The 13815-nt window shown below is 54.5% G+C and overlaps 1 protein-coding gene across 1 annotated transcript in view; it reads left to right on the plus strand.

The window, feature by feature from the left end:
• The window catches only part of LOC125620750 (uncharacterized), a 52983-nt gene extending 39168 nt beyond the window's left edge, over positions 1-13815 (plus strand). Inside the window, exons 3-7 of the mRNA XM_048816859.2 lie at positions 5509-5559; positions 7163-7311; positions 8082-8204; positions 8688-8857; positions 10891-13815. Of these exons, the coding sequence (XP_048672816.2) occupies positions 5509-5559; positions 7163-7311; positions 8082-8204; positions 8688-8857; positions 10891-10929 (532 nt within the window). The 3' untranslated portion in view covers positions 10930-13815. The remainder of the gene's footprint in view (positions 1-5508; positions 5560-7162; positions 7312-8081; positions 8205-8687; positions 8858-10890) is intronic.

Consider the following 13815-nt stretch of genomic DNA (forward strand, 5'->3'; position numbering starts at 1 on the left):
CGTCCCTATCCCCATTTTCATGTTACAATTGTTCTGGTAGTAACCCAGTTAATGAGCAAACCCCACAGGATTTTTGGGTGCTGCAGGGATCTTTAGCTTAGGTTCGAGGAGCGTTGCTGCAGAGCAAATGAGGAAGCCAAAAAACATCCACGGGGTTGGGGGAGGAGAGAAGCAACCAGCTTAACCATGAAAATTATTTATTGCCAGGTAATAACCATAGGGGAGCCAAACAAACAAAACAGTTATAATATTAAATCTAACTTAAATTTTATTATAAAGGTCAGGTTTAGAAAACTAAAACTGATCACACAAGTCGGGGTCAGGCGGCTGTACCGAGAGAGAGCTGGGTTCTTACCACTCTGTGAAGCTGGAATCGATCAGGGGTCCCAGGTGGTGGTGTTAGCTGAGGGTCCGGAGTGCTGGGACAGGCACAGCCCCCAGCACAATCAGTCAGGAGACGATGAAGTCCCAATAGAACTGATTCAGATTTTGGATGCTGGCATCAGAACACTTGCACGTGGGTAGGGGTTTTTGTAGGGAAAGAACAATGTTCAAGGGAGAACACTAGATTTGTTTATGGGTAAACTGATGGCTCAAGGGAGTATACCAGAGTTGTTTTGTTCAGGCGGGACAATAGGAACTGATCGTCCCTGGCTATGGGCGGTGTTCCTTCGAGGGAGCTCACAATGCAATTAGGCAGCTTCAGTATTTTGCATACCAATAAAGGATTTATTACTAGTATTGGGCTGATAACTACTGAGCTGGGTATGTGCAGGCGTAGGTTCATTAACAGCTGGAGCAGAGCCCCCCCATCATGCAGTGCTTCCCTGCTTTTCTGGTCCCAGAGGTCCATGCGGTTCTTGCCTTGGAATCTCTGTTGTCCATTCTGTATGCTAATAGAGATGCCTCCCTGTCCCATCTTTGATGCAAATGAGGCTAGGGGAGTTTCCTTAATCCTGTCACCCTTGTCTGGAGGGGTTTAGGTGTGTCTCCCACTGCCTTTTCATTGCTTTTTGTAAGTCTTTCTTCTGATCGACTTTGGTTCAAGCAAAGGCTGGGGGAAGGGATGGTCTTTCGTGAGCCAGACAGGCTGGGTACTGCACCCTGGTTCCCCAAGAACACAGAGCTAACAGGTAACATCTGTGCCCAGCCGGAAGCCTCCTGCATTCTCACTTCTGGTCCCCCAAACTTTTAAACCATGGTATCACCTCTCATCCTTTGCCCTTCACCAGCCCCTTCCAGCCAAGGGTCTCCAAAGCACTTTCCAAACAGGAATGAACTAAAACTCAAAACCATTTTTCTGGGTGAGGTAAGGATCATTATCCCTGTTATACAGAGAGGGAAACTGAGGCAATGAGATGGGAACTGACTCCTCTAAAATCATAAAGCGGAGCTATAGGAGAACTGAATTCAAATCTCCTGATTCCCAGCCATATGTCTTAATCACAAGCCCTTCCTTCGTCTCAGATGTTTCTGCTGATGTAATAGAAACACTGGACCCAAGGGAAACTTGTCATGGACTTTTGCATTCTTCCCCCACCCCTGGCACCCTCACAGAGTGGTGACACTTCAAAGTAAAGCTTCATATTAGTGTTAATCTAGCAGCTACTGACTCTGCAAGAGCTCAAGCAGCAGAATGAGCTTTTACAGAATATTTTATTACATCCTTCACACAGACCCCAAACTTCTGGTTCACTGTGCATGATTTATTACAGGCATGCTGGCTTCTTGCCTTGGAGATGCTCTCCCTAACAGATTGCTTCTTAATTTGGAGCTGAAAGACCAGATAGTGTGAGCACGAAACCAGAAACCATGAAATTTAACATCAGAAACCTATAACTGCCGATTCCCAGATAACAGGTCCTGCTTAGACTGCTCGAAAGGGGGCTCATCTCTGTCTAAACTCCCTGCTGAGACACAGACATGCTCAGTAATAAACTTCCTGGAGGGAGCATCGGAATACCCTGAGAATCCAGAGTGACCCTCGATGCCGGTCTCCCCCATAAGGCCTTTCCTTTTCAATTTTTACTGAAACATTCTTGGGTTTTACAAAAGCCATAATTCCATTTTTACTGATTTCCCCCCTAATTTTGGAAGTGCTGGAACACGCTAGATCCAGCTCCCTGCTCCGGAAGGAGAGCTGGGTGTCCCAGGTGACCTAGCCATCATCTCCCCTTCCTGAGTGGGGAGCTGGGTCAGAAATACCGGAAGCACTCGAGTGCTGGTAATCGTCATGTCATCAGTTTCACGTCTGCCACATACAAGTACCAGCTTTACAGACAGCATGGAGAGTTGTGACAGGGTGCTGGGCATAAACTGCTGAGCCAGCCCTCTGTCACACCAGCTCCTATTCAGGGAGATAAATTGGACCTGGCTAGAGAAACCTGCGTCTGATGGGCAAAGGGGAAACAGGTGCCAGCCTGATTAGCCTGGGGCTTCATAAAAGCCTCAGGGGACGATAAGGGGCGGCAGACACAAGAGGGGAAGCCAGAGACTGGAAGGAGTGTGGCAACTCTTCTGTCCTGCCTGTAGAGGCTGGGAAGTCCTTCAGACTGAAACCCCCATACTGTATATGGTGACACGGTGGTGAGATTGCACCCTGTAAATAAACTGCAGTGGTGGTTGCTGAACTTGAGGGTCTGTGAGTGGTTTTTGGAGAGAGCAGAGCAGGGGCAGGACCCAGGGGAGCCCTGTTATGCTCTGTTACACATGGGGGCCTGTCCGGGATCCTGAGCCAGTGCCAAGTTTGGTGGCCCAGAGTTGAAAGAGATGCTGCAGTGGCTGGTAAGGCAGCAGGAGGACACGCAGAAGGCTATGCAAAGCTTGCAGCAATCCCCCCAGGTGAAGAGGCAGGGTTTGCTTACCTGGCAGGCCGAGCTGCAGAAAAGCCTGCAGGAGCAGGCCAGCGTACAGCAGCTCCTGCAGAGGATGGCGAGTCCCATGGTGGGGGATGGCATCCGGGCACAGGACGATGTGATATGGGCCCGGCAAGTGACCCAGTTGCATTCCTCCCCACTTTCGAGCAGCTAGCCACGGGGACTGGATGGGATAGAGCAATCTGGGCCCTGTGGCTCGCACCCTATCTAGCAGGCAAAGCCCAAGCGGCCTAAATGCTCCTGAGTGAGGAGCAGGCCAGGAGGTACGAGGCAGTAAAGGTGGCTGTCCTCTGAGAAATACTGCCAGAAGTTACGGTCAACAAGGGAGTTGGGGGGGGGGGGGTTACAGCCCCAGGCGTTTGCCCAAAGCTTGGTGGACTGGGCCACCCACTGGCTGAGACCCAGCACCCAGACAGTGAGGGGATTATGGACACATTGGTCCTAGAACAGCTCCTACAGGACCTCTCCGACAACATATGAGTGTGGGTTAGGCGGCATCAACCGAGTATGGTGGCAGGGGCCGTGAAACTGACCAAGGAGTATGCGGAGGCCAATTTCCCCAGGAAAAAGGGACGACCATACAAAGACTTGGAGTCTGGGAGAAAGCCCAAGAACCCCCACCCAGAAAGGGCCCAGAGAGGAAAAGGGAAGACACCCGGGGAGCTCCACCTGGGGCCCAACTGATCATTCGCTGACAGTGCGGGCGACCGGGACATAAAAAGGGGGACTGCTCGTACATGGAGTGTGGATTTGCCGAGTTTTGTGGCTGGACTAATGCTGGAGGGAAGGGGCAGAGACTGTCCACCGTTCTGGTGATGGTGGGGAGGAAACCACAGAGGGTCCTAATAGATACAGCCTCAGCCTGGTTTCTTATCCAGAGGTGGCTGGTAAAGCCGCACTGGACGATTCCCGGAGCCAAAATGAACCTCGAATGTGTCCTTGGGGATAAGAGACAGTGGCCTATAGCCCAGGGGCCCCTCAAGGTCCAGGGCAGATTCCAGTGGAAATGGGTTGGGGTAGCAGAGGGGCTGCCTTTTCCGGTGGTGTTGGGCATGGACTGGGACCCCTTCCCAGGAGGGAAAGGAGGCAGTGGGAGGAAGCCACCATGGGGAAAAGGGGAGGCCTCCCAATGACGGAGGTAGAACCACCTAAATCACAAAGCCCCAGTAGAGAGGGAGACCAATCCCCTTAGGAAATTGCAATGAAAAGCCTGTCAGGAAGGAAGATGGGGAGACATCCTGCCCAAGGCCCTGAGCAGAGGAGAAAGGCCCACCGGCGCTCCCTACAAGGGTGACCCCCAGGAAAAGAGGCCCAGGCCCTGCTCGGTGGGTTTGAGAAACCTGAGGCCCTGGGTGTCCAGGGGGAAGTAGGGACCAATCCCGAACTCCTGCCGGAAGGGAATGGGGGAAAAGGACAGGGAACACACCCAGGCGTATATGTTGCAGTGGACCTATGGGGCTATCCACCCCCCACACAGTGTAATTTCTGTGGGTGGGGGGTAAATGAATCCCACAAGGAGGACCTGGGGGTCACCCGAAGGTGGAAGGAGAACTCCCCTGTAGTGCCCAATCCAGTAGAGGGAAGAGAGGACGGGGAAGGATGAATCTGGCGGTTAGGTAACGGGGGGAGGTGTGTGACAGGGTGCTGGGCACGAACTGCTGAGCCAGCCCTCTGTCACTCCAGCTCCCATTAAGGGAGGTAAATTGGAGCTGCCTAGAGTGACCTGTGCCTGATTGGCAAAGGGGAAACAGGTGCCAGCCTGATTAGCCTGGGGCTACATAAAAGCCAGTCCGAAGAGGGGAAGCTGGAGAGTGGGAGCTTCTCTCTCCAGGTGGCAGAGGCTGGGAAGTCCTTCAGCCCGAAACCTCCATTCTGTATATAGTGAGATGGTGGTGGGATTGCACCTTTTAATTAATCTGCACCGGTGATTGCTGAACCTGAAGGTCTGGGAGTGGTTTTGGAGCAGAGGCAGGCCCAAAAAGGGCCCGGTTATGCCCTCTTACAAGAGTTGTCAACATTCAAAACAAATAAAAGTTGGGCAACTGCTTTTCATACTGAAGTGGGTTGAAAATGAAAAACTGTAGCTGACTGTTTCCAAACATAAGGGTTTTTCTGACAGCTTACAAAACCAAAAGCAGCAGAAGACAGTGATCCTTACCCTGATATTTATCCAGAAAATGGCAACATTCATTTCTTGCACCAATTATCCCCCATTCTTTGTAATTTATATTATAAAAATTAATAGATTCCCAGGAAATTTTAAATAAAACAACCCCACACACACACACAACAAAGGGCCTTATAACCCAGCCAGCCCCTCTGTACTGTTCCTCTGAGCTAATCCAGAGGCACCCACAATTACAAATGTCACAGTGACCTTGCAGATGCTGCTCACTGCTGATCCCTCCCTGTGATGCAGATGTGCCCCCTACACCTCATGGTGATCCCCACACTGTGCAAGCAGAGAAATCTCACAAAGTAAGCATGGCTGCATCCTCCTGGGAGTTCCCAGGCTCCGTGGCTGAGTGGCAGTGCTGGGACAGGGGCACAGGGGAGGCATGGCTACCATCATGCTCATCACTGTGAGTGACTCACTCTCACCTCCTTTGCTACCTTCTCTCTCCTTCTGCAGCAGTAACTGTGACCTGGACTATGAGCTCTACAGGGACGATTTCCCGTACAGGTGAGCGATGTCTGGTCCCTGGGCACCTGCCAGCTCTTCCCCCTTTGGTGTTTAGAGGAGGAGGACTGAAGAAGCACTGTTCGAATTCCTTTCCCGCCCTGTATCCCAGCTCTGAGTGCCCCAGAACAGAGGGGGCCAAGTTTCATTTACCTAAGGGTATGTCCCCACTGCAGAGGAAGAGCTGGTTGTAGCATGGGCTAGGCATACCCATGCCAGCTTTAAGCTAGCTAGCGTGGATAGTGTAGACATGGCAGCACAGGCTAATAACCTGAGCACAAACCTGCGGGGGAGCCTGGCTGCGCCCTGGGGTTGCTAGCCCACACTGATGCCCAGGCTGCCGCATGGTCACTATTATTGCTACCCCTGCTAGCTAGATCGAACTAGCCTGAGCTTGCCTGTCTGCTGCCATGACACCTTCACTTGTTAGGATAGAGATACCCTAGACACGAACTGTCAGCCAGTGCCTGGGAGCTGCAGGAGGGCCCTGGGGTTCAGCTGTGCAAACGTGGAGTAGAAGATCTGCTACTGGTACCCACTATCCCAGGAGCCTTTGCAGTCAGGCTCTGTTCTGGAACAGCTGGTGTCGGGTGAGGCAGCTCCTTTGAAGTCAATCCGCGCTGTGCTGATTTGCACCGGCTGAGGATCTGGCTCAGATCTCATCATTATGCCTTTATTTAATAGCAGCTGATTAGCAGAGAGAGAGTCCCTGGCGATTAATATCCACGAAACCAGATTGTTTCTTCCGTCAGTATCAAACAGGTTTTGCTGCATCGGCGATGGGGCCCCATCCCTCTGCGCTGACAGTCAGTAGGCAGCGAAGTGCACTGGGGGCTGGGAGGGGATGGTTTGAGGCACCTGTCCGTCTCAGCTGCACGACTCCTGGTAACTCTCAAGGAGGTTAAAGAGGAAGCGGTTGCCCGTTCAAAGGAGCTGAAATCCCCTGGTGAGATATGTGGTGCCAGGCGTTTTGGACACTAGCCTGTGGGCACCACATTTCACCCATCGCAGAGCCACAAGGGCAGCTTGCCAGGACCCCCGTGAGGCAGCAGCACTATCAGTAATAGAGCAGGGCTTCATGTCCCAGCAGGCCGTACGCCGTCTGGAGCCCAGTGGGTGCTGTGCAGGAGGCATGCTGGGGCTGGGGCTGCCCCGTGCATTCGTGCACAGCTCCAGCTCTGCTTCCTTCATTCGGGGCTCAGCATGTTTGGAGCCATGTGCCTCTAGGCCACCCCCTCACTGAACGCCATGGGGAGGGAGGAATTGAGCAGGGTGTCCCAACTGCACCTGAGAGCATGCGCTGCCCTGAGGCTGGAGGGCTTGTGCCAGACCACTGGCCCCTGCTCCCCTCTGTAGCATGCTGCATCCAGTTCTTGGGCATTCAGGCCTTATGATTTCCAGGGATAGCAGCCCCCCCCAGCTCCCTGTCCCCAACTCCTGCTCCCTGCTGGCATGAGTGGGGCTCGGCCCCCCTCTCCATTCTCCCTGCTCATCCTGGAGACCCCTTCTTCCCCCGAGGACAGTGCAGTGCTGGTGACACTTGGCGCAGGGGATCCTGCTAGGGCCCCCGCCCCGCTCCTCACACGGCTCTGTCTCCCCCTTGCAGGGTGTACGAGTACCAGAAGATCCCGCCCCTTATCAATCGCATTCCAGTCAAGACCAGACGAGCCCACGTGGGGGCAGGTGGCAAGAGCAGCCTGATCCCCCACCCGGGGCCAAGAGGCAGCGGCAACGCAGCACTGGGTCGGACTAAGCGTAAGCGTCACAGATCGCGGGGGGGCGGGCGGTGACTGGAGGGGATGCTAGGGGCACTGAGCGGGTCACTGCTCTAGGTCGTGGAGAGTGTCCCGGGGAGGGTGAGGCACAAGGACAGCGTGGCTTGGGCAGAGTGTGGCTCAGGTGGCTACTCAGGGCGGGGGCTACTCCGCACTGCTTGCGGGAAGCATGTTCTCCATAGGAAGGAGCCTGCTGCTGAGAGCTCCCAGCCCGAGCAATGAAAGAACTCGGCCTTTAAATAGATTTTACAGGCTGCTGTCTCCAAGGGGACTCCCAAAAACTGCTAACTGGCCTGTGCCCGTGCAGCTGCCTGGCGCATGCCCCCACGTGTGAGTTTGACAGGCACAGCGTTTTCAAACATAGGTGCCCCTGAAACTGGGACCTTCCAACGTGCCAAGGGATTTAGGGAGCCTTGTGGAGGGGCCCTTAAAGGGGCCTGATGTTCCAAAATCCAGGCCCCTTCCAGGTGCCTCCAGGGGGGAAAAGCTTGGCCCAATTGCTGTGCATTTAGAAGAGGAAATACACAGCAGGTGCAAAGGGAGACAGAGACCTGCCCGCAGCTTGGAGGTTCAGACAGCAGCACCCAGCACTTAACTGATGCTTAACCACCAAGAGCCAGAGTGTGCAGAATGGCTCTGAGGTGGGCCGCCCAGCCAGGCTGCCAACCCCGCCGGGATCACCCTCCCCATTGCTTCCAGGCTAGGTACGTGTCCATGGAGCCTAATGGCCTCTCCTCCTCCCTTGTGCAGTGCGTGCTGAAGAGCTGCATTCCATCAAGGGAGAGCTGAGCCAGATCAAAGCCCAGGTGGACAGTTTGCTGGAGAGTCTGGATCGGATGGACCAGCGGCGGGAGCGGCTGCCTGGGGAGAGAGGTAAGAGGAGGAGGGATGGGTGGGGGAGGCTGTTACCCACACACACACCACACAGATGTGAGGGCCCAGCAGCTGGGCAGGAACACCCCCCCGCCCATGAGACTGTCGGCAGGGCTGCCCTGAACTGGTTTTCCAGAGCTGGCCGGGGGGCTGCAGTGTGGCACAAGGTGCACTGTGCAGAGAGGATAGGTGCCATGCTCCCCCGGCTAAGCCGGCTGGTCTGTTGCCTCCTAGGAACCTCCCCCGCTGTGCTCGCTAGCAGGACACTGCAGCCTGCTTCGTGGAAGGATTAGGGGGTGACTATCGGGCTCCTGGCTGGCTGCCGCATGGTCCTGGTTTGGCCGTCACAGACTAACAGTCCTTTGGGCTGGGGCATTTCCCTAGTGACTTGTGAGCACATCCCTCCCAGGCAGAGCAGAGAGCAGCCAGAGTCCTGGAGCTGCCGAAGGCCTCTGCTGTCTAGGGGCTGCTCTGATCTTGCAGGCTCCAAGGAGGGTGAGAAGAAGAAGAAGGCTCAAGCAAGCGAAGAGCCCTCGTACCCAGTGGGGGACTCACTGCGGGAGCCACAAGGGAAGGAGACCCCAGCTGCTGACGCGCAGAGCGACCTGAGGGACATCGACAGTGAGGAGGAGAGCACAGACACCGAGGAGACGGTAGGTCCCAGCAGAGCGGCTCTGTCGAGGGTAGGATTGCCAACTGTCTAATCACACAAACACAAATCCCGCCCCTTTGCTGAGGCCCCACCCTGCTCACCCCATCCGCCCCTCTCCGTCGCTGGCTCTCCCCCTCCCTCTCTCACTTTCACTAGGCTGGGGCAGCAGGTTGGGGTTCGGGAGGAGTGTGGGGTGCAAGCTCTGGGAGGGAGTTTGGGGGCTGGAGGGGGCTGGGGGAAAGGGATGTGGGCTCTGGGAGGGAGTTCGGGTGCAGGAGGAGGCTTAGGGCTGGGGAAGGGGTTGGGGTGTAGGAGGGGGTGAGGGTTGTGGGCTCCGGCCGGGCAGCGCTCACCTCAGGCGGCTCCCGGGCGGCGGTGCAGTGGGGCTAAGGCAGGCCCTGGCCCCGCACCACTCCCAGAAGCGGCGGGCACGTCCCTGCATCTCCTCGGGGGGGAAGGGTCTCGGCATGCTCCCATTGCCCGGAAACTGCTGCCAATCGGAGTTACGGGGGCAGAGCCAGCCTTAGCACCGCTGCACAGCTCACCGGGAGCCGCCCAAAGTGAGGGCGCCAGGGGGCTCCACACACCACCCCCTCTGCGCACCATTCTTAGCCATGGCCGGCACATCCCTGCGGCCCCAGGGGGGCACAGGGGGCCTGCCTTAGGTAGGCAGGGAGCCTGCCTTAGCCCTGCTGTGCTGCCGGACTTTTAGTGCCTAAAATCTCCCAGTTTGGCTTCAGTAGCTTCTGGCAGATAGCGCCCATTCCGGGAGATTCCTGGCGAAACTGGGAGGGTAGGCAACCCTAGTTGTGGGCCCTGCATGGTGGAGGGCGGAGCCCAGCGCCTAGGCAGGGGAGAGAGCTTTTGGCTGCTAGCTTTCTCTGGGCTTTAGCCAAATGGTCCTCACTTGCCTGCGTGGGGAAATGTACTGGGTGTTCCCATGAGCCACAGGAATGCTCATCTGCCAGCCCATGTGACTCGGCCTGCGTCCCCCCACTACCCAGTCGTCACGCCAGGCTCCCCTGCACGCCTCCAGCTGCCGTTCGCGGGAGCTGCACTATGGGAGGGGGAGGGCTGCTGAGTGCATGTAGCCATTGGAGTGGAATGCTGCTGGTGTGGGCGTCCGGAGAGACGGGCACCGAGGCCGGGGGCATGGGATTGTGTGTGTTTAGTGCCATGAATTAGTCGCTGGTTTGTGAGCTGGGGGCCATCTGAGCTGAGTGCTGCTAGAATGGAGTTTTGTGAGAGGCTTGGGCTCCTTGCAGGACAGGAGTGCCCCTGGGCTGTATCCCTAGCCAGCCAGTCCCCCTTCAGGCCAGAAATGGCATGCCCAGGACACCGACACTGTAAACACTCCTGGAGCGAGGAGATGCCCAGGGAGCAGGCACTGCCTGATGCACACAACCCTGCCAAGGTGCCTCACCCGGCTGCATCATAGCTGGGTGTGTTGGTAGCCTCTCCAGTGATGCAGGTGAGCCAGTCAAAGTGGCAGCCCCCACAGGACACTCATGGCATGACTAAGCAATTCAAGGGAACAGCACAGGGGCTGTTAAACAGTTTTCTGACAAGCAGGCTTGTAACAGAGCATCATGATTTTGAAACAACTCCGTCTCATTTACTACTTTAATTCATAAGACAAATTACTACTAACTTAATGAATCAGGGCAACTTTGTCAGCGATTGATACTGGGTACGCTTTGACTAACATTGTCCCATACAGGTGGAGCAGGGCAACGTCAGAGCCCTGCCATCTCCCTGCCTTCACTGACCCACAGGTAGCCTTGTGCACACATGAGCAGGGACTGTGCACAGGGACCCACAGGTAGCCATGGGCACACACGAGCGGGGCCACGTGTTTTGGTACATGTGGCTGATGCTGGCTGTTCTGGATGCATCCGATGAAGTGGGCTGTAGCTCACGAAAGCTCATGCTCAAATAAATTGGTTAGTCTCTAAGGTGCCACACGTCCTCCTGTTCTGGAAATGTGGCCCACAAGGATGAGTAATGTAATGTAGTAATGAAATCTCTTTGCAGATGAAAAACCACACGTCAGACCCGGAGGGCAGCCAGTAAACGGACTGGGACACCACAGCCTTCCCCAGGTTGGCTAGCATTTCCTTTCCTGTGTTTGTATTTCTTTCAAGGCCGCCAGCTGGTGCCACCCATGACATGAGTGTACCTGGTCTCAGCGCTAGTGCAACAAAGCCGTGTCCCACGCCACCTGAACTAGCGCCTCATCATTTCCACCAGCACGAGACCCCCACCTTGCTGAGGGAAATCTCTGTGTTACGATTGTTCCTTTTAGCAGTGGAGGAAAAAAATGTAGGGGAAGGGCAGGTAGAAAGCCCCTGAGGAGCTAGACTGTCTGGACCCTGGTGGTGTATTTAAGAACCATGTAGAAATCCCGGCAGCCCTCGCTTTGTCCGCAAACTGCACTGTTGGAACAAGAGGGTTTGTTGTTCTGTTGGCTCCCAGGCCATGCCATTGCTGTACGCAGCCATGGACCACGCAAAGGACTGCTGTCTCCCACTGCAAGGCTTCCCGCTCCCAGACCCACGGTACCCCTCTCCTACTGAGAGGACTAGCTGTCTAGCTAAGGCCATGTGCAGCATGGGTGCAGGACGGAGCTCCTGTCATCCGTTTTTCCTGTGTGCCTCATTGTGGATTCTTGCCCTGCTTCTGGGCCTTGATTGGTTGAGAGACGCATGGCGCGACAGGAAAAACACCACAGTTTTGGCCACTCTGCTTGAATGCTGGCTTCATCCGGCACCGAACAGGGACCTCCTGGGGACCCTTTCCATCGCCTCTCTGCATGCCCCACGTCCCTGAGCCCTCAGTGAACCTTGCAATGAAGCATGCCTAGAAAGAGCCAAAAATGCCATCCGCTAACGGGCACAGCAGGCCGACACTCTTGCCCAAGTCAACATTTAAGGCCCCATGTTCTCTGCACCATGTCGTTCAGAGCAGGATTTCCATGCCTTGAGCGGGATGGTCAGTTTCTGGCAGTACTGAAGAGCAAGCAGGGAAGCAGCAGGCATTTATTCCTGCCTCAGTCAATGCCTAGCACAGGCTGCAGGGTGCTGACCTGCAGAGGAGCTTTTCAGACAAAACGCTCCAGGACTAGACTTGCTGCGACCTTGTGGTGCTCATGGAAATCTCACAGATGCAGAGCTCTGATGGGACAGAATTAGATGGTCAGCTACAGCTCATACCCTGGGGTCCATCCACATCCCCAGCGTTCAGCCCCCCAGCCAAGGCTGCAGCATCTGTCAGAATTGCTGCTCACTCTGCAGAAGCATAGCTGTTAACCAAGGGGGATCCCTTCCCAGCAGGGCTGCTAGAGTAACAGACGTTCCCCCTTCTGTGGAGTCACTAGGAAGCCACAGAGAGAGAAATATCATTTCTATGTGCCGGCCTTTTAGAGGCAGGCAGAGACAGACTCTCTGGCCTGGAGATTTTACATCTAAACCTCAAGGTTAGAGGACAGCACTGGGAGGCAGGTTTGAGCTCTACTCCCAGCTCTGACACTGGCCTGCTAGATAACCTTGGCCAAGTCACTTCCGCCTCAGTTTCCCCATCTGCGAAAGAGGGACAATATACAAACCACTGCACAGGTTCATTGGGAGACTTCATCTGTTGACCTGTACATGAAACATTTGGACCTGGCCTTCAGCAGGAGAAAGGTGTATTAACCTACGTAACAATCCTAATGTAAACACGGCAGTTGTTTTTAACCTGTCTTATTAGGAGGGGTATTTGTTTTATAAGAGCAGCCAGGTGCTCTAGCTCCAGGACACCAATGTGCGAAGTGCTGTACAAACATAGAACATAAAGATGACCCGTGCCCCACAGAGCTCACCAGCCACGAGCTGGAGCCAGGCAAACGGGGGGCACATGGAACCCATGAGACCACACTGGTCAGCAGGACAGGCAGAGGGCTCAGCACTCCAGCAGCCTCATTGATTTTTGTCCGCATTGCAGTAAAGGAAAGTTTTAAGGAAGGTTTGGAAGGTGGATAAGGAGGCAGCTCCAGGGATGCTTACGGGGCACACCTACCAAGTGGGAGAGGCAGCCTGGGGAAGCACAAAGGGGCTTGTTTGAAGATGTAACAAGTGGGTGATGGAGAGTAGCCTCATGGTCTAGTCAGAGGCAGGAGCCAGCATCTCAATAGTGAACAAGAGATGGTAGATTGGGTGGGGACAGGATGTGAAGAGCCCCACAAGTTAACACAAAGACTTCCATTTGATGCGATAGAAAGGGAGGCTGGCCATAGCAAACATGAGGGGGAAGCCAGCAGTTCACATTGGCCCGCTACAACTTGCCTTGTCTACACTCGGATTTTAACACAGGTTAAAAATACAGCTTGATTCCTCGTGAAGCCACAGCCCTTGAGACCCACAAATGGAAAGGGCTTCAAGCACTAGGTACAGCTTTACCACGTGGATGCTGGTAACAGCCCAGGTCCTGCTTGCCCAGGCAGTGTGGCTGAGAAACCGCCATCAAGCCAGTGCTCCTCTGTGAAGCTGTAGCTGTTTGCAAACTGGATAGCTGTGATTTTCCGCTGGCTCAGAAAAGGTTTTTCCTTTAGTCTCACATGGCTTCTGTATACCATGCTATGTGATATGGTTCATAGTCACTTACCAGGAATTCCATGAGCAGCTTTACCAGAAATAAAAAAGGAGTGTGATTATTTTCCCAGCAGGCTAATTCCTGCTATGTGAACAATGACATGCCTGTGCTTTGGGTTGTTTCACCTTCACCCAAAGAACCTGCATTCTTCCTCTGTCCTCATACTACTGTGTTTTGGAACAATTGTAGCTCATTTCCATGTCCCTCATTTCTAGGTAGTCTCTCTCACGCTGGTAGGAAATTGTGTCTGTATTTCTAATTTGCTCTGGAAAAAGAGTGTATTTGTGTTGGAAGGAAAAATAATAAATTTGTATTTCTTTTCTCCGGTTA

The sequence above is a fragment of the Caretta caretta genome, chromosome 12, assembly GCF_965140235.1.
Source record: "Caretta caretta isolate rCarCar2 chromosome 12, rCarCar1.hap1, whole genome shotgun sequence".
NCBI classification, from domain to species: Eukaryota; Metazoa; Chordata; order Testudines; family Cheloniidae; genus Caretta; species Caretta caretta.